The sequence below is a fragment of the Amia ocellicauda genome, chromosome 13, assembly GCF_036373705.1.
Source record: "Amia ocellicauda isolate fAmiCal2 chromosome 13, fAmiCal2.hap1, whole genome shotgun sequence".
NCBI classification, from domain to species: domain Eukaryota; kingdom Metazoa; phylum Chordata; class Actinopteri; order Amiiformes; family Amiidae; genus Amia; species Amia ocellicauda.
In genome coordinates this window covers 28,540,774-28,559,439 of record NC_089862.1, presented here as the reverse complement: position 1 = coordinate 28,559,439, position 18,666 = coordinate 28,540,774, and the positions used below count along the sequence as shown (strand labels likewise).

General features: G+C 40.3%; 1 protein-coding gene across 1 annotated transcript in view; it reads right to left on the bottom strand.

The window, feature by feature from the left end:
- Window positions 1–376: 376 nt before the first annotated feature.
- LOC136766713 (phospholipid-transporting ATPase ABCA1) overlaps window positions 377–18,666 on the bottom strand; it is a 38,954-nt gene continuing 20,664 nt past the window's right edge. The window contains exons 12-50 of the mRNA XM_066720442.1: window positions 17,101–17,295; window positions 16,589–16,794; window positions 16,317–16,493; window positions 15,831–16,053; window positions 15,412–15,633; window positions 15,046–15,250; window positions 14,708–14,821; window positions 13,650–13,821; window positions 13,154–13,285; window positions 12,880–13,019; window positions 12,522–12,659; window positions 12,190–12,410; window positions 11,821–11,893; window positions 11,452–11,654; window positions 11,286–11,334; window positions 10,935–11,048; window positions 10,351–10,499; window positions 9,951–10,075; window positions 9,632–9,730; window positions 9,236–9,425; window positions 9,008–9,102; window positions 8,738–8,770; window positions 8,235–8,340; window positions 8,070–8,144; window positions 7,436–7,605; window positions 7,038–7,215; window positions 6,808–6,923; window positions 6,418–6,562; window positions 5,777–5,900; window positions 5,354–5,483; window positions 4,839–4,959; window positions 4,455–4,517; window positions 4,232–4,338; window positions 3,736–3,877; window positions 3,426–3,560; window positions 3,215–3,318; window positions 2,956–3,048; window positions 2,563–2,806; window positions 377–2,131 (exon numbers count right to left, since the gene is read on the bottom strand). Coding sequence (XP_066576539.1) covers window positions 1,991–2,131; window positions 2,563–2,806; window positions 2,956–3,048; window positions 3,215–3,318; window positions 3,426–3,560; window positions 3,736–3,877; window positions 4,232–4,338; window positions 4,455–4,517; window positions 4,839–4,959; window positions 5,354–5,483; window positions 5,777–5,900; window positions 6,418–6,562; window positions 6,808–6,923; window positions 7,038–7,215; window positions 7,436–7,605; window positions 8,070–8,144; window positions 8,235–8,340; window positions 8,738–8,770; window positions 9,008–9,102; window positions 9,236–9,425; window positions 9,632–9,730; window positions 9,951–10,075; window positions 10,351–10,499; window positions 10,935–11,048; window positions 11,286–11,334; window positions 11,452–11,654; window positions 11,821–11,893; window positions 12,190–12,410; window positions 12,522–12,659; window positions 12,880–13,019; window positions 13,154–13,285; window positions 13,650–13,821; window positions 14,708–14,821; window positions 15,046–15,250; window positions 15,412–15,633; window positions 15,831–16,053; window positions 16,317–16,493; window positions 16,589–16,794; window positions 17,101–17,295 — 5,469 coding nt within the window. The 3' untranslated portion in view covers window positions 377–1,990. The remainder of the gene's footprint in view (window positions 2,132–2,562; window positions 2,807–2,955; window positions 3,049–3,214; window positions 3,319–3,425; window positions 3,561–3,735; window positions 3,878–4,231; window positions 4,339–4,454; window positions 4,518–4,838; window positions 4,960–5,353; window positions 5,484–5,776; window positions 5,901–6,417; window positions 6,563–6,807; window positions 6,924–7,037; window positions 7,216–7,435; window positions 7,606–8,069; window positions 8,145–8,234; window positions 8,341–8,737; window positions 8,771–9,007; window positions 9,103–9,235; window positions 9,426–9,631; window positions 9,731–9,950; window positions 10,076–10,350; window positions 10,500–10,934; window positions 11,049–11,285; window positions 11,335–11,451; window positions 11,655–11,820; window positions 11,894–12,189; window positions 12,411–12,521; window positions 12,660–12,879; window positions 13,020–13,153; window positions 13,286–13,649; window positions 13,822–14,707; window positions 14,822–15,045; window positions 15,251–15,411; window positions 15,634–15,830; window positions 16,054–16,316; window positions 16,494–16,588; window positions 16,795–17,100; window positions 17,296–18,666) is intronic.

Here is an 18,666-nt window from a genome sequence, read left to right as displayed (position 1 = left end):
AGGACATAACTTATCATTATTTTTCATCAAAAAAAAGTTGTGTATATTTATAAAGTCTGCGGATAGTCTAGTGCAATAATATCCAATGAACGACGGTATAAAGTGCTTGGAATGAAGGACCAACAATACTGCCTCCCATGTCAAATGGATACAACAGTTGGACATTTGTTTGATTTTGTGGGATTTAATCAGGTAGGGTGCTAATTTCCACCAATCTACTGAAGAAAGAAATGTAATTTGCATCCTTTGACATGGGGGTGGCAGGATAGCAACAGAAGTGCTTCTTCTTGGAGTTAGTCTATGTGTAGTCCCTAAAAGTTATTTCAACATACATAAGTTTGACAAAATCTAGTACAAAAGTTAAAGAGATGCAACATTATTTTTTTGTGTTTTTTTTTTTTTTTTATGAAATAACCATCCATGAAGCAGCTGATTCTACAATGACAAAGATTACTAACAAGTTCGTGCAAAGGTGGGAAGTCTGTTAAAACTCACTCGGTAGACAACATTGGCACTGGGCTGCATTTGTAATGAATAACCACAGGAAATGGCAACTGACCAACTGGTCGATTTAGTAATACTTGACACTATTGATCAGTGAATGGGTCCGTTTAGGAAGCATAATTGTACTTTATTCCAAACGGTAGGCTCACTTTCAGCTATACTTTATTTTTCCCAGGTATATTATAGTGGAATTGGTAATGGGAATCCCGTGGTGGTCATTACTATCAGCAGAGAGACTATTTCTTAGAAGGCATTTCCCCATTGCACAGATTGTGTACATGTTACACATCTGCTCCTTAGAGATTCCTTTGGTATATTTATTTTCAGCTGTTGTACTACAATTACATATTCCCAAACGCTCTGCTCTTATTCTGCAGTGAAGATTCGGGTCCAGTACATGAATAGTTCCACTGAACTAAACCTCAAGTCACATGATACAGTACAAAACATCTACAGAAGTCTGTGATCACAGATAAACGTCATAGTTTAAAAATAGCCATCCACAACATCCCTGCAGTTGCCTGACCGTGTAGAGCGTATATTTTGCTGCCTGAGTGTAAAGCATGCATTATTTCCAAATGCCTACAAACTTCAGTGTGGTATCATTGCAATCTCCTTTTCCATTACAAGATTGTGGTGTCCACAGATTCTCACTTTTTTATTTTGCCAGAGCTTATTTGTGTTGTGAAATCATTCTTTTGAATTTGAGGACTCTTACTCTCCTGAGGTATTTCTTAAAAGCTCTGTGATTGAAATACAATAAAACTGCGATTTTGAAAAGAAAACCACATGTGGTTATATTAAATGGCATTTCTAAATGTTTTGTTGAAAAAGTACATTCTGTGGTTTAAAGATTGTATTTTCAAACTCTTTTCGAAGGGAGTGTTTGAATGTAAGAAACGTACTTTTATCAGGCACTGAGCTGAAAAATATAAATAATGCCACAAGGTAAATCAACCTTACATATACATATATATAAATCTCAATTTTTCAGAAAAGTCCTCCGCCTTGAGATACTGATTGTGGGATCATATGAAAGGACACAAACTTGAGGAGGCCTTTCAGACCCTATTTGTTCTGAATTGTAAAGTTTGTACTTTGTATAAAAAGGTGCAGACCCTGAATTTCCTGTGTTGTTATTGGCAGTGAGTGATTGGAATTATACTTATTGTATAGAAATATCGTTGCAAACCGTTGTCAAACAAACATACAGAGACAGAGCATCCACAATTATATGACTGTAAAACAAACTATAGTCAAGTTTTTCTCTTTGAAACTAACGAACAGCACAAGGCACTGCCTTGTTAACATAAAAGTGGAATTTTTGCATTGACTTGCATTGACTTGCATTGAGTATTTTCAGTAGCGTGTTCAGTTCTTTCACGTGCCTGTCCTCCACGCATCCCACTGAAAACCAAAACTCCCATGCTTCAAGAGTTTCCTCAGCAGTTCCAGTTTTGAAAAAAACTACTAATAATCATTAAAATCACACGTAGCTTTCCTTCACCTTTTCGTCCTTCAAAAAGTTATTAAGATGCAAGGTATTTAGCACAGCATCTTTCCTGTTCAAAGAAATGTCTTTTGAGTGGTCTTCATCACTTTGGTCCTTGGCAAAATTAACAAATACCTGCAAAAGACAAAGACAACCTCTGTTAAGATTTGCTGCAGGTAATTCAACTCTGGACTGACTTTAATACATTTAATAAAATAATAGTTTAATAAAAATAATAAATTGAGGCAATTCTAAACACTAGCCATAGAACTCCTCTCAGGGGAGGGAGAAGTCAAAGTAAAACAAAGCGCACAATCAGAAATCCCCTTCTCAAGCCAGTCAGATTGTTCCAGTACATCTAACCATTATATTAACAGGCTTCTGCAGGTCCATAGTTAGGAATAAACCATGTAAATATGTAAGTGTGACAGAGAAAAAAAAAAAAAAAAAAAGGGTGGCTGAAGCATTGCTGATAAACCCAGGGATATGGCACCCTGCAGGTATACTCTAGTAAACAAAACTTAAACAGGAGGGAATGTGTGTATGCAAGACTGCACAAAGCTTACTTGGTCAAGAGTGGTCTGAGACACAGAATAGTCCTCTATCCTGAGCTGGTTCTTGTTCTTGGACAAGATGCTGAATATCCTGGCGAGGGAGGTGTGGGAAGAGGGCAGCTGGTACTGCAGCATATTCCTGTGTTTCTCCTTCAGCACGCTGCCTGGGAGCTCGCTCTCGATGAACTTCATCACGGGCTGCAGGTTGGGACTGGGCCCTGCCACTCGCAGGATGATGGTGTATCCGTCTCCAAACCTGGCAAACGCAACCAGCAACGTAAGATAAGTAAAATCGTCCAAGGCCAAAAACTTCCATATTGGCCAATGTTCCATTGCTTAGGTAAACACAGTACCATGTGACTTCATAGTAGAGACTAACACACACACTTCAAAAAGCCTGTTTACCTGTTTTTTAAATGTTGGACACTGCCTAGGCACCGGAATCTACCATTAACCATAATAGCCATTCTGGTGCAGAGTGCTTCACATTCTTCCATACTGTGGAGACAAGAAAACTCAGTCAGATGTCTTTATACGGTCTGGTGAATAACCCGCATCATCATCAGCGGTAATACGGAGTAATAATTAAAAAACATTTTTCAAATGCATGACCGCTTACAAAACCTTGTCAGAATGAAGTACATTTTGAGAACAAAATGTGTACCTGTGTGAGGTGAGCACTACAGACCGCCCTTCTTTAATGATGCTAAGGATGCAGTTCCAGAGGGCCCTGCGAGCTTTGGGATCCATTCCAGTGGTGGGCTCATCCTGTGAAAAACATTACAGTTAGCTCAGCATCACACCCTGGGAATAACATGGCACAGTTCAGAACAACAGGAAAATGTGGGCGGAGCTAAACAGCCCCACATACTCACCAGGAACACCACAGGCGGTCCTCCAATCAGAGACATGGCCGTGGACAGCTTGCGCATGTTCCCTCCACTGTAACTCCCAGCGCGTTTGTCCATGTATTTCACGAGGCCCAATTTACGGACCCCCCATTCAGCAACCTGGAAAATCAGTCAGCAAATATTAGCAATAGCCCAAGGTTGGTATGATGCTTTTCTGCAAATTCACTTAAGGGGTTTCTCAGGTAATAAACTATGGGGTAGTTGGCTCTGATTGGTCAGTGCTAGATACATTAACCACACTCGGGTGTAGAAGCAATGGAATAGCAATGCATACCTTGCAAACTTCCTTCTCTGGAACACCACGTAAAATCGCATAGAACTCCAGGTGCTCCCTCCCAGTCAGCAGCTCATTAATTGCATCAAACTGAGGACAGTAGCCCATGTTCTGATGCACCTCGTGGATCTCTCGAAGGACACTGCCAGCAAAACATAAAAACAAACACAAATCAAACAGCTGCTCCAAAACCCTTTTTTTAAGAAAAAACACTACTCTTTAGTAGACTGAAGATTTTGTACTTTTGAAGGAGAGAAGGTTATTGTAAATAGAAGAATGTAAGAGAAAACCGAACACAAAGACCAGATCTCAGGTAAGATCATTTAGACGTTATGAAAAATGTGGGTTTGCATTTTTGTTTTTGAAGACAGTCTCTTCTGTGCTGGGTTTGTTTAAGACACTACTTTTACATCATGGAAAAATCTATCACAACATGGATAAGAAAAGGTTTCTAAAAGACAAAGAGCGGGCAAATCAGTGGTGAGCATCTTCTGACCTCTTTCCATTCAGGAAGGCCTCTCCTCTAGATACAGTAGTGTCTCCGGTCAGCATCATGAACGTGGTGGTCTTTCCGGCACCGTTTACACCAAGCAGGCCAAAACACTGAGGAAACAGAGGAGAGTTAGTTAATATACTGTACCTAATGGCTTTGCCTTAATTGATTAATACATTTTATTGCATGCCAGCAGGAAGTAAAGGCGTGGAGAAGCGGACATTACCTCTCCTGGAGGAATTCCCACACAGAGACGGTCCACAGCTGGCTTGCGCTTCATTCTGTACACCTGTCAATGATAAGATCAGTCACATTCAATGTAGTGACTTTTTAAAATCAAGATACCATAGGGCAGCCATTTTGTTACTGAAAAGCAGGTTACAAAAATTAAGAAGCTCGGAAGCACGTTTCGGAAGCACATTCATTGTTTTTTTTTATCCCCACTAGGATACTACAATCCATTAGGATTTTGTCAGCCAGAAGAGAACCCTCCTCAAATCTGTAGGAAGCTGATTTTCATTTGTACATTGTAGTTTTCAGTTAGGACAAACATGGCCATTGCAGCGTTGCCTCATTTCATCATTTATAGTGATGAAGAACACGGTCTCACCTTCGTCAGCTCTCTGAGTTCCAGAATGTCTGTCTGCCCCCCGCCACTCACAATCCTCTGCCTCTCTCTGGCCACATCTTCATCTTCATCGCTGATCGGCTGCAGGTTAGGAGTTCCTGACCTAAAAAGCAGCAACAGTGTTATTACAGTCTGCAGGGCCTGTTTCTGGCATCATCCCCTACAGCTCAGTGGAAGGGGGTCAAACTGATCTATGTACACTGTAATACGTAACAACTACCTTTGAGGTAATTAGTTAAAACAAAAACATCCTGGCAAGGCATGTCAGTGATGCATAAAATTCACGTAAAACTAATGTGAACAAGTTTATAGAATAAACATACGTGGCACATCTCACGGAGTTTTAAATTAGTTTTCTAAAACGACGCAGTTCCATGTAGCAGCTACACATGTGTTTTGAATTTGATGCATCATGTCATTGTACCCCTTTTGCACTGCTGTATGGTAGAGATGGACATGTCTAGGTAAAAGCTGCTGTTAATGGTGTCAGCAGTTACCTTGGCTTTATGCAGAATCTGTACTGGATGAGCAACGTGATGCAGAAGAACACCAGGCCCTCCACTGCCAAGGCAAAGAGGTTTCTGCCCACCATGTCCCAGGACAACGGCGATCTGAAGCGATTCTCACCTGAAACAACAGTGCTTCTTGTTAGAGAGGGGCCTGTGCGAACCATCTCACATGGTCAGGTCACACATAGGAAATCATTTCTACATTAATCCCTAATTTGGAAATTATAATAAAATGACAAGAATGTAATTTACATATCACTCCTACCTTAAAACAAAACGCATAAAAAGTCAAAATTATTCCAAGTTAAATCCTATTATACAAGTTTTCAGAACTGTAAACATACACTTATTTATATCACCCTACATGTCTGTGACTAATCTAATTCAGCCGATTTTGGTCCAGGGTCTTACCAAATCTTTCCAGGGCGTCGGCCATAGCTTGGTTTTTCACCATGTCAATCAGGCCCCGTCCCAGGCAGAAATGGGGGAAGATGAGGAACACGGACTTCAGGATCTCGTTGACACTGCTCAGGTTCTGAGGACAGAAAAGATGGGAAACGGATGAGATCCTGTTTATTGCCAAGCTTCCTCTGCAGGGGCTGGTGCAGGCCATGATCAAGGTCTTTTCTTCATTTACAACCAACAATAATATATAAAGAAATTCCATACAAGGTACTTATTTTTTCTTTGGGCATTTTGGATGGTGGGTTTTACAAAACAAATACACTGAAGATGTTCTACTGTAGGATAACAATTCAAATTTAAAAGCCATCCATTTCTGGATATTATTTTGCAGCATGTTAAAGTGTCCAAAATCCTATAATCAAGTAAGGCCCAGTCTGAATCAAAACAGACCGACACTGCAGTCATCCTACACTCAAGAAGCTAATGGATGCTTTACATGGTTTACAATTAATGATACCCAGAACATCCGATTGTGCTTCTCTGAAGGTATTAAAACCTACATCATGGACTAAGCTGACTATGAGACCATTATATGAAGTCTAAAGGACAATTGATTTGAATAGATTTCATTAAAAAGTTGGACTTACGTGATTGGTAAAAAGTTCCAGCACAAAAGTGGAAACACTGCCGTTAATACCGATGAAGAGATTAACGCTGGTGAGAACCACATAGGCAGTGCTGGGGATCTTGAAGAAGAAGGAGGCAGGATACATCAAGGGGGTAATTGCCCATCTAAATAAAAATAAATAAAAACATACATTAAATTGGGTGAATTAAATAAGTGAACAGACCCTTACAAAAAAAGGGGGGGGGGGAAGTCTTTGTTGTAGAACTTAAAAAATAAAATGCATAATTCAATTTTATATTAGTTTGTTCTAAAAACTAATATTACGTGCTTTGTCCAATACTATTATATATTTTTTGAATTATTACTAGTATATTAATAATTTAGTAGAGAAAAAACAACAAAAATATACCCATAGAGAAGCAGCAGAAGAGCCAGCACAGGCAGGTTGGCCGCAGAAACGTAGGATTTTTGTTGGAAGCAGACAAAAATAATGATGACGAGAGTTGCAGGAACTATGTAGTTGCACTGAAATACATAATGAAATGGGCTTTGTATTATTGCACAAGGGAAGGAACACATTTTTCATATCATTAGTCAGTAAATCAGGCAGATTTAATCCATTTATCTAAATGGACTCACCATATCCCAGACAAAATTGGCCAACCAGTAGAGTCCGGGCTGAACCCCACTGATGAATTGCATGTGTTTGGACTTGCTCACTCTCTCATGAATCAGAAACACCACGAAGCTGGCCGGCACGAAGGACATGGCAAATATCACACAGATCGAAACCAGCACGTCCACGGAGGTCGTCATCCTGGAAAACAGAAGGCATTTCAATATAGCCTGCAACCTATCATTCCACAGAGACAGACACAAGCCTCTGCCCAAACTTCTATTTCAATGTTTTTCCAAAGACCATCATGAAAGCATATATTGACTTTTGCTTTTTGTTTTTAAAGCAAAGTATGTACAATGACCTTGAACAGTATAAAATAAAATAAATTCTCCTGTTACTTGAAGTTGTTAGGACTTACAGAGCCACTTGGGAAAGCTGTTCCTTCGTAAGGTTCAGGGGGTGGTTAAAGGCCGAGATGCCGTACTCGCTGGGATTTTTCCCCTCCGGTAAATTGGCACGAAGAATACCATTGTTCATGACATTGAGGAATGCTCCAATGCTGTGCCACCCTTTGTTATTAAACCAGATCTAAAAGCAGAACAGGAAATGTGTCAGGTAAATTGTATATATCTTTTTAAGTACAAAGAGTGGATTCTTCTGTGAAGGAAGTTAACACACTGATAGGCTATAAACCATGATTGTCCAAGAGTGGGAATTCTGCTGCTGCTGTTATTGTATCTAGTGTGGCAGAGAAAAAATACTAAATCCCTACACAGGACTACAAAGTAATACACATTATAAAGCCAAGAGAAAACTACAGTTAAGCAAAGAAGGGAAATATCAATAAATAGCAAATTAATAAAGATAAACTAAGGGAAGTCTACCAGAGAGCTTGCTCATTTCTATGAATGAGTGGAGGCTATGAATGAACAGCAGTCTGATTTTGCAGCAAGACTTTGGTGACAGGAGCGGGGCAGCTGCAGAGACCATGAGACCGTGTATACTGACCAGCTTTCAGAATGTCCATGGTGGGAAGGACAATATTGACTAACCTTGACATTATCTTTCGTATCTAGTCCTTTCATGAAGATCGATAAGCTTCCCAAGAACCGGTCTGATGCAGTCCCCTGATAGAGAAGGAACACAAACACACACTGTAAATAACGAACTGGACCTCTGGTCTTCCACAGTGGGGAAAGAACTGGTGGAAAGTGTACCTTCTTCAGGCTGAGGAGCTTTCTGATGCGAAGTATGGCATCATTTATTTCATCTGCTGGAGGGAGGACCTGAGAACTGCTTGCACCCAAAGAAAATCCACCGTACCTGAAAGAAGATTAATTCCACTTTCAGTGCCCAACATTAAAAACTGAACTGGGCTAACCTAGTTCTGAACTTTACAGATAACGGTAGACAAAGCTCTAGAACTTTAGCTTCCCTTGTTTTAATTTAATCTTCTGTTCAACACCATGGAAACTTATATTATGTTATATAGTTTAAATACTTCATAAAGTTCTTACACTCAGTTTATAGATTCATAAACTGAGTGCAAGAAGCTAAAGAGGCATTTATATTCCACTAAATCTAGTTAAATGTGTAACAAATAACCCAGTTACCATCAAGTGTATTAGATACAGATTACATGGAGACCTAGCTTTGGGTGTAGCAGGTATCAATTCATATTACTACTACGAAAGAGAAAAAAAAAAAAAAAGTAACATACCTGAATTCATTCACCCAAATCTTGTTCTTCAAGCTGTGAAAACAAAATAATCAGTTCACTCATATGAAGAAGCAGACTTAAAACTGATCGGAGAGTAACTGAAGCCTTAAAAGGACTTCTAATAAATCTCAATTGACTATAAACTTAAAATCGGCATTTCAAGTCATTGACTTAAACACGGTTATTCAATTCAGTGAATTTTCACAGCACTGCACATAGGTTTAAGTGCTTATTTTATCTGGATCGTGCTTGTTCAAAAGTCACAAATACCTTTTCCCGATGATTTGTGCATACGTTTTCACCAGGTAGTCAGATATATTCCGGCCTGTGAGGTTTTGCAAAATATCTGTTGTGTTTAATTTAATCTGTAATAATAATAAAAAAATGTTAACAATACATGAAAATACTGATACTAAATGTGAAAAAGCAATATATTTGAGATGACAATCAATCTGGAGTTTTTATTCAGGCACGGAAACTGGAATGGCTTCTCTATACCTGTAGCGGGGGCAGTCCACCAGCTCCTGCAGGACACTCTGGGAGCATTTTCTTCCGACCCTCGCTGCTGCACTCGCAGGAGGGAGAGGGGTTCTCCATTGTCCAGTTCCCGTTGAGAAAGAGATCCTGAACGCTCTCCGGGACATCCTGGGATGTCCAGTGGTCATCCCCCACCGAGCACGGAGTGTCTCTGCACAGGGATGTGGGGAGAAGTGCACAGTCACTAACAGTGTCCCACACTGGTTGTTAATGCTTTGTATCACAGCGATGGTTACATTATCGATTTATCCATTCAAATAACTATTTTCCTATTTAAAGGGCACTTTGTGTTGAAAAAAAGTCAAATGCTTGCTGGCTAGTGCGCTGGATCGAGTCCAGTGAGCAGAGAATACTTACGGAATAGGATCTCCTTTCATGCATCGAGTGCCGAAGCCGGGACTGCTGGTCAGAGCTCCGTATAACTTCTGTATGTTGACATCATCAGCGGCATCATTGCTACAACAAACAAGAATTCAGAGATTGTCTCATTCCAGCAAAAAGTTAATTTGCATGTAATTACTGCACCATGGCAACCAGCATGCCAAAAAAAGCATATAGATAAGCAAGACAATGCTGAACACACAGTATAATAACAGAGTAAAGGAGGTGAATAACTCCTCTTTGAATTAGTTTTTATTAATTGATCCTGTAAGCAGCACAACTTTGAGTCCCATACCTTATGAACGTGAATTGCTCGTCGTACATCCACGGCTGCAGCTCCAAGCTGGGATATTTTCCAAAAGGAGGGACAATGAGGCTGAAGACTAGGGCGATGCATACAAACACAGCTGGCAGCACAATCTGAAACAAAGGCTTCTTTTACTGCATGCACAAAGACAAGGATATACAGTAGATGCATGTTGTTCTGTTGCATTACATGGTGTTTTTTTTTTTTTTTCAATTTTCTTGGTGCATATTAGATTTTTAACGGTGAAATATAAATGTCTATATTAAGTGATTTGACAATATACGTATTAAATACATAACAGGTAAAATGTATCAATTCAAGATAAACATGCAGAAACTGCTTCAGTTCTCCTTACATGCATCATTTGAAATGTGTGAAAGGCAATTACCTGGGCAAAGAATCCCTTCCTGGAACGGCGTGCGTACAGAAATCTTTTCCACAGCAATGCGACAAACTGCTGTCTTATCAGACTCCAGCCTTTCACTTGATACGAGCCTTTCCCATCCATCCCACTGAGCCAGTCTGTCTCTCTGGATTCTGTATCCAAACATAGAGCAATTAGTCGGATGATCCAGCTGCACAGCCCCTTACACTGCCTTCATTCAAGCTGCCTTTTAATTTATGGAGGAAAAGTGACATCTTTGTTCTACATATGATAATACAGACTTTTGTTTTATACACCATCCACTTTATGTTAGGGATACATAACGCCTTTGAGAACCTCAGTACATCTGTTTGGTAGTCCATTTGGAAGTTTTTATATACTTCATTTCAGCTAAAAGTGAAATAAAAATGGATGCAATTTCAAGAAAAGTGGTTATAGTTGGACAAGTACAGGGAAGCAACCTCACTCAAATTCCTTGATCATTCAAAAAGGGCTTCAGACCATGTGACAGATACTCCTGCTCGAGACTAACATTTGTGATAAATCAATGCATGTGGACAGAAGACCCATGCAGTGAGTGTTAGTACCTGGGTCACCCTCCGAGTCATTGCAATACACGTCGTCCTCTGTGAAGGGCCTCAGGCAGCTCTGTCTGTCCCCAAAAGCGTGTCGGCGATTCCTGCGAATGGGGATGGTGCCATCTGAAATAGAGAAATGAACAAAAGGCAAAGGTTCAGTCACGCCACTAAAAAGGGGATTTCCATATTACGACATACATCTGCTTACAGCAACTTTGAACTTAGTTCCAATTTTAACCTCAAACCTTCAGATTTGGGATTATAGATCTCTACATAAGCTCTTCTTAGATACGTTTAAATTGGCAACTTGTTTTTGTTGTTCTTTTCCAACTTTACATAAGGAAAGGAAATTAATTTTACCTGAAATCTCTGTGTCAACTCCACTGTCTTTAGCCACTTTAAGGAATATCTGGAAGTACAAATAAAAACATTAGAACTTAATGCAATGAAAATGCATCTGCACAAGCAATTAAAGGGAGAGTGCTCTCCTTTGGTAAGGTTTCTGGAAATGGAAATCTAATCATACCTCTTCCAGTGTGGTGTCCGAGACGCCGTAGCTCGAGATTCCCAAGTCAGAAAGTCGGTCGTCAACCTCATGGAACAGCTCCACAAATGCCCCGTCCTTGGCTGACTCGTAGGGCAGGACATAGGTCAGCTCATGCCCAAAGTCCTCCACCAGCCGAGCCTTGGGCACGTGCTTCAGAATCACATTGGAGACGAGGGACACATCTGAAAGGCAGAGCAAACCCACAAGCACATAGTCGTTAGTGATGTGGGGATTCGGCGTGGGGCAAAGCATTCGCATTACTTTTTCAGGATGTGTTGAACGGTTGCAGTTCTTGTGAACTAAAATTTGTCTGTTGCTACACCCAGAACCCTGTAGCCCCCGACTTACCAATGGTGGTTGTGTCGCTTTCATGGTCACTGCCAAGTCCCGCATCAGAACTGCTCTGGGAAACGCTGTCCTCCTACAAGATGAGTATAAATTCTTGTTACTTGAAGTTTTAACATGAATATATTTTATATTTACAGTAGGCCTATATATCACACCTACTGAAAAATACAAATGCAAACACTTTCTGTTGAGAAATGTCTTCATAGCATTATAGTACATTTTTGCTCCCGATGTCCTAGACATGACCATGCCAAACAAGTATGTGAACTAATATTGTTAACAGGCTTCAGAAGCAACAGGATGTGATGATCATGTTAATTTCAATCACAGAAATACAAATAAATACCAGAGGGGGGTTTCTTTGCTCACCTTTTTGATGTAAGACACCGTGCTGCTGCTGTTCCTGCAGGAGCTCAGAGAAGAATCCAGGTCTTTCTTCACAAGGGTCAGGTAATAGCCTGTTCCTAACTGATTCTTCAAGAAGAGCGAAGACCCAACACAGCACAACTTGCCATGAGAAATTATGGCGATCCTGTCACCCAGAATATCAGCTTCGTCCATATGGTGGGTTGATAAGATGATGGTGCGGCCTGTACAACACACACGCACGCACAGAAAGGATTAGGAATAGAATACATTTTTCCCTTTCACTTTCTTTTTCTGTTTCAGCATAACATACAAGTTTAGTAAACCGTAGTTACCTTGGCGATACTTCAGAAGGAGGTCCCAAATGCCTCTGCGGGCATAAGGGTCAACTCCGGCTGTAGGTTCATCCAGAATGACAACCTTGGACCCTCCGACAAATGCCAAAGCTACGGACAGTTTCCTCTGCATACCACCTGAAACGATTAAAATTACATTCATAAATGCAGCTAAATCCATTTTAAATCATGCACTAATTCATTGGATAAATATATACACCATTTTGTAGGAAATCAGAAGCCGGTTTAATAAATCCATGTTGAAAATAAATAGGGGAAGGAGGCTCAACACAGTTCTGAGGCCTGAAAGTGGTTTTACCAAGAACAGTAATGTTTTGACAGGGAAGCAGTCCCTCACCAGAGAGCTGACTCGTCTTCGCCTTGCGTTTGTGAGGCAGGCCAACATCCAAGACAATCTGCTCCATTTCTGCCTTCACGTCCTTCTCCGACAGTCCCTTCAGACGGGCATAGAACCAGACATGCTCCTCCACCGTCAACCTTTGAATGGACACAAAGCATTTTACAATGTTAAACATTATTCTAAATTGATTTTTCATGCGATTTGTCATCTGCAGAAATGCAAGAACTCATTTATTACCTTACAGAATAATACAGAGATGAAAGTATCTTACTGGTCAAAGAGAACATTGTGCTGAGGACACACTCCAAGGTTCTTCCTGATGGAGCTGAGTTCAGAGCGGATGTCTTTTCCCAAGATGTAAGCAGTACCAGAGGTTGGAGGGAACAGTCCAGTTAGGATTGACCTATACACACACAAAAATGTGTATTTAGTGTAAATCTCACCAAATTGATTTACATTTTAAAACCACAAGGGACAAACATTTTACTGGTGTGTAGAGAATAACAGATTAACCCAGGTCTTAATTCCATACTCTTTAAAAAGAACAACATTTTTCTTCTCCCTTTCAGATTTTCCGGCTTGTTTGTTTTTTAAACAATTTAAACAAAACAACTTGTTTGCTTTAGTTACATATTTTCTGACCTCATCCTTTCCTTCCTCAAAACCCAAGACAAAACAAAACAAAACAAAACAAAACATGTCAGTTCCCTAAACGTACTAAATCCAATGACCAAGCAAACTGAAATCTATCACATTCATCATCTTACATAGTGGTGGTTTTCCCAGCTCCATTGTGTCCGAGAAATGAGGTGATGTGTCCTTCATAGAAGCCCAGAGTCAGGCCGTCCACTGCCACCTTGTTCCCATCACGGTACACCTTGACCAGGTCCTGGATGAACACGCCAGGCTGTAGATGGGCTGGCTCTTCTTCAATGCAAACTGAAAAGAAATCCCAATCAGAGATGAATGTCAGCCCGGAAAAGCTTTACAACTATATGATCAATTTCAAGATCTCCTTTTCCTCCAGAAACCAATGAATGCATTTTTTTATTGTTGACCGTGGGCTCATCCAGCCAGGTAATTTGTAACCTTATGTATTTTTCATTTTCCAATAGGTTATACAACATGAATAGTGGAAGTTTGTCAAAATGCTGTAGGTAAATACTTGACACAAAGATTGTGATTACATCAGGTCTTCCTTTTACAATGTGTAAACATGTATACAATGAGATTTGGGTAACATTTTTGATCTCATATGATGAGTAACTTTACAAACAGCAGATGCCATTTTCTGACATCCAAAGTTCAGTGCAACAAGAACCAAATCATAGTTACAGATCCAAAAGGTCTTTAGTTCAAGGATTAATGTAGAGAGGCTAAAATGCTCAGGGCTATATTTTGGGAGACCCATTGCATTCCTGTGGTGCTGGTGTCATGTGGCATGGTATGCCAGTAAGTCAAATGCTGAAAGACTGGCCATTGTCCAAATACAAATAAATTAATGGCACTACAGTATATACCTCCTTTTGAACACAGAACAACTTGCACCAAAGTTGCATGCATCCTGTTAAACAACCTTTTTTGTCTTCAACTTGGGTAAATTGGTTGTCTTGTATGACTGTCATATAAAGACTAGCTGATGCAGTCAAGAGGTTGATAAGCTGTAGCACAAATATATAGGAGGGGCTACGAGGGGCTTGCGTGAGTTTTCAACCTATACTATATACAGACAAAACATTGTTATCCAACACATTTGTTAAATAGGTTAATTGATTAAACATGCCACTCCAATCCACAATAAGATATGCAGCAAAACAAAACCTACCTTCTGAATTTTCTTTGCTTCTCGATGGAGAGTGATGCTTCTTGTTCTGAGTTTCACCAAACCAGTAGGACTTTGTAAAAGGGAAATACCAGGGTCTGGGAATTCCATACTGACCTAAGAGAGAAAAATGTAGTGTTAATAAATCTACCGTCTTTCACGAAGTACTGGTAGTCAAATGATTTAACAAAACCAATGCTTAGTCATCTTTTGGTCATTCAAATGTTTCGTGCATCGCCCCCCTTTCTGAGTTCCCATTGTTGAGAAACTGAAGAGACTTGCATCCACTTAAACAAACCCAATGTCACACCTGGACCCAAAGCACACTTGATAACACATACCTGGGAACACAGTTTCAATGTACCAGGTCATCACTCCATAGAGGAAGGCATCGAAATACATGATGGCGATGGAGGTAGTGAGGTTGTAGTTGTCTTCCTCCAGGGGGCTTGAGACGAGGTTGTTCCACTGAATGCCCACCCCCTGCTCCTCAAACAGTGCAAAATACTCGCAGCCAAACCCAAATGCCACTGGTGACAGCAAGCTCTACAGACAGGGACCACAGCAAGAGGAAAAAGTGAGCATTGGGAGCTTGAGAGGGACCATCAGACATTAACTGCTATTTCAAATTCACTTGGTTGAAGGCAGCTGCATTATTGTACTTGGGTGAATGGATTCAGAAGGGAGTGCTTCTGAAATGTACTCACAGCAATGACTTTCACTGTGAAACCCACGTAGTCTTGCCAGGCCACACACAGGACGTAGGGCAGGTAGAGGGTGAAGTAGATGATACCCCCGCAGGCTGCGGCCAAGTTGGCACGGGAGAAAAAGGTGCTGATGAGGAAACACTGCATGATCGTCACTACCGCAAAGGAGGCCAGGAAGAGGAACACCACACCGGGGTCACTGTAGGGCAGCAGGTTTCCCTTCTGTAAAGACAGACCACGGAAAACCCACAGGGGTGTCAGCGGAAGAAAACAAAACACCTAGTAGAAAGGTTCTACTTCCACATTACTTCTATCAAATAGAAAAATATTTATTTAGACTGCTTCCAATGGGGGAAAATCATGGACTTTGGCGATGTTTTAACAGCTGTGCAGTAACATCGATTGCAAGATATCTGTACCTTTAGAATGAGTACAAGGAATGAGGCGCTGATGAGTAGAGGGATGAGGCTGCTGATGAACCAGCTGAACCACAGGATACCGTTATCCAGTCCCATAATCCTCATGGTCTCCTTGAGGCGGGCCTCCTTCTCGTACACGATGCCTTTGATGATGATGGCCACCGAGTAAATCCACGCCAGGGTCATGAACAGTGGTAGGGAGCGGCTCATCACACGCAGGAATCTGAGGAGGCAACGCCAGAGCATTGGGTTACAGTCCAGAAAAATCTATGCAACAATGAAGGCCTATGGAATGCTCCAGGGCAGTGTTCTTCAGACATCCTCAAGGTCTACTTCAGATTATGTCCAAACAAAATGGGGGAAAAAAAAGCAGATAGGCATTTCATGTGCACTCACAGTGTCTGATTACCAAAGTAAAGAAAGAGGTTTAATTCTGATGAAGAGGTCAGTGGAACAAAATAAAGGAAGTTAAATTCTGCAACTCACATGTCATCCACATAGCAAGGGTAAGGCATCTGCTGGATGTAAACCCCAATCTTTTCCTTAGTGCCGGTTACAGCTCTAATGATACCCTGCTCGATGACGTCCTGCAGATAGGCAAACCCTCCCCAGATGTAGCGCATGTCCTCAAAGGGGTCAGCTCTGGGACCCGGATCCCAGTACCTGGAGGAAAAGCAGTTGATATATTAAAGAGAACTCAGTCCCAGAAAAACATTTGCAAATTATTTATTGTGTAACATCCACAAACAGTGATGTACCCGTCTTTGATCTTGTTGGTCCTCTCCACATTGTCAATGTCCATGCGAATCTTGTAGTCCACTTTAGACGGCAGCTCGGCGCTGTTGGACCCCATGCTTGGAAATACGATCCCGGCCCAGAACTTCCTGTCGTCCAGCAGTCTCATGGATTTGTTTATGAGTCTTTCCTCGGTCGCTACAGGCTCCAGCTTATCTAAATTAACACACTTTAAAAAGAAACAGAGACAAATGGGTACTCTGGGGAGTTACTTGCCATCAGAATACAACCTGCTGGACAAATCGTTACTGGAATCATTTTTATGAGGAGGTTTAGCCATGACCTGGTACATCAGGCAAACAAAGTCAATCTTTAGGAGTTCAGATTGGGATTGACTTTAGCTGTATGTGTGCCTCAGTTCAGGTTTGATTACTTTTGAATGCATTTTTGGAGTCTTTAAAGGGTGTCATAAATGAGGACCACCCTGGAGGCAGACCATGCTAGTTCTCCTCAGCTGCTTTACTCAGACACTGACCTCCATGAAACGCGATATGGTCATAACTGCCTGGTCGGTCTCATTGTAAGCATCTCTCCATGTGTATGCTGTTCCTGGAGGACGGGAGTCTTCCGACTGCTTGGATAAGAAACTTGAAACCTCTTCCACTGTCAAACTGGTATTGGCTAACTGGGAGTTGAAGAAGCTGGCACTCACGTTGTTCTGGAGAAGAGTCTGCAATGAATTGGACAAACACACTGGTAAAGGTTCATGCACAGAATCACCCCCTTTGACAGTATTTGCCTTACTATACTGAAGAGACTCATCAAAATATTGTCAGGCCCAATGTAGGGTTTGCAGTTCAACATCCCTAGTCCCCTTTTCTACATTTCTTATGGCTAAAATGGAGCATAGAGGGGAAACATTTATTGTGTTCCCTTGCAGGTTTCCAATGTAATATAGTTATTAAGTATAGATTGAGCGGAGATATTTTATGTTATTATACTTTAAAGTGGTGACAGAGATACTTAATGTGTCCGATTCAGCCAGACAGTACAAAACTATAAGATAGACCAAAGAGTAAGGCATGAAGAAACCAATACTAAAATGTAAGCGTCTAATTAACAGAACAGGTGTTAAAAATATACATTTGCCAGTAAAACATGATCAATCAGAGTTCCCTGATACAGCCGTGCAGATGCGACAGACTTATACATAGCAAAAGACATCCAGGAACATACCAAAATATTCCACAAGGCTGCAGTGTAACATTTCATGTGTTTAACCAAATACAAAATGAAGACTTTCAAGCCTCAATTATTGTTAAACATGAATATATTTTTCATAGTTAAAAAAACTAAAACAAGAATGAACCAAGAGAACATATTAAATGTGACAAATAGCATATGACATGCTACTTACATGCAATGAACAATCAAATGTTATGTAAGTTACTGCTGGAGCAAAGAAAGCTTGCATATCATAATACAAAAATGCAGTGACCTAGATGTAATACATTAATTTGAATATCTTAACTGTTCCAATTTGATAGATTATGTTTTACAGCCTTTTTTGAGTTGACCATAAATGTTTTTCCTAAATGAAGGCTTCACATACGATTTCTGGATATCATATGCTTTTATTTTTAATTTAATTACATAATTTAACATTTATATAATGTTAATGGATATGATGTAATTCAAAAGTAAAGTATGTTAAATGTTTCATAAGCAACAAGCACTTCTATGAAAAAGTTTCAAAACATAAACAATCTAATCAAGAACAATCCAATAGCCCAAATACTCTGAATGTTTGTTTGGCATTTAATTAGTTCTATTTGTCTCAAGTTATTGATGACCATTGTAAATTCAGTTACTCATGGGGATTAGATAGAGGATTTCCTAGTAGTTTGTCAGTTTGACATTCTATTAAGAATAATCAGTTTGCCTCTAGTGTACTGTAACATACTGCTCTTCTCCTTGTAAATGTGCTGGGAGATTGAGAGTAATTTAGTTTTCTGGAATCTACAACTTTTCAGAATAGGATAAGTACATTTATAATTGTATTCATTGAACATCAAATCATTGTGATCATGCACACATCCTT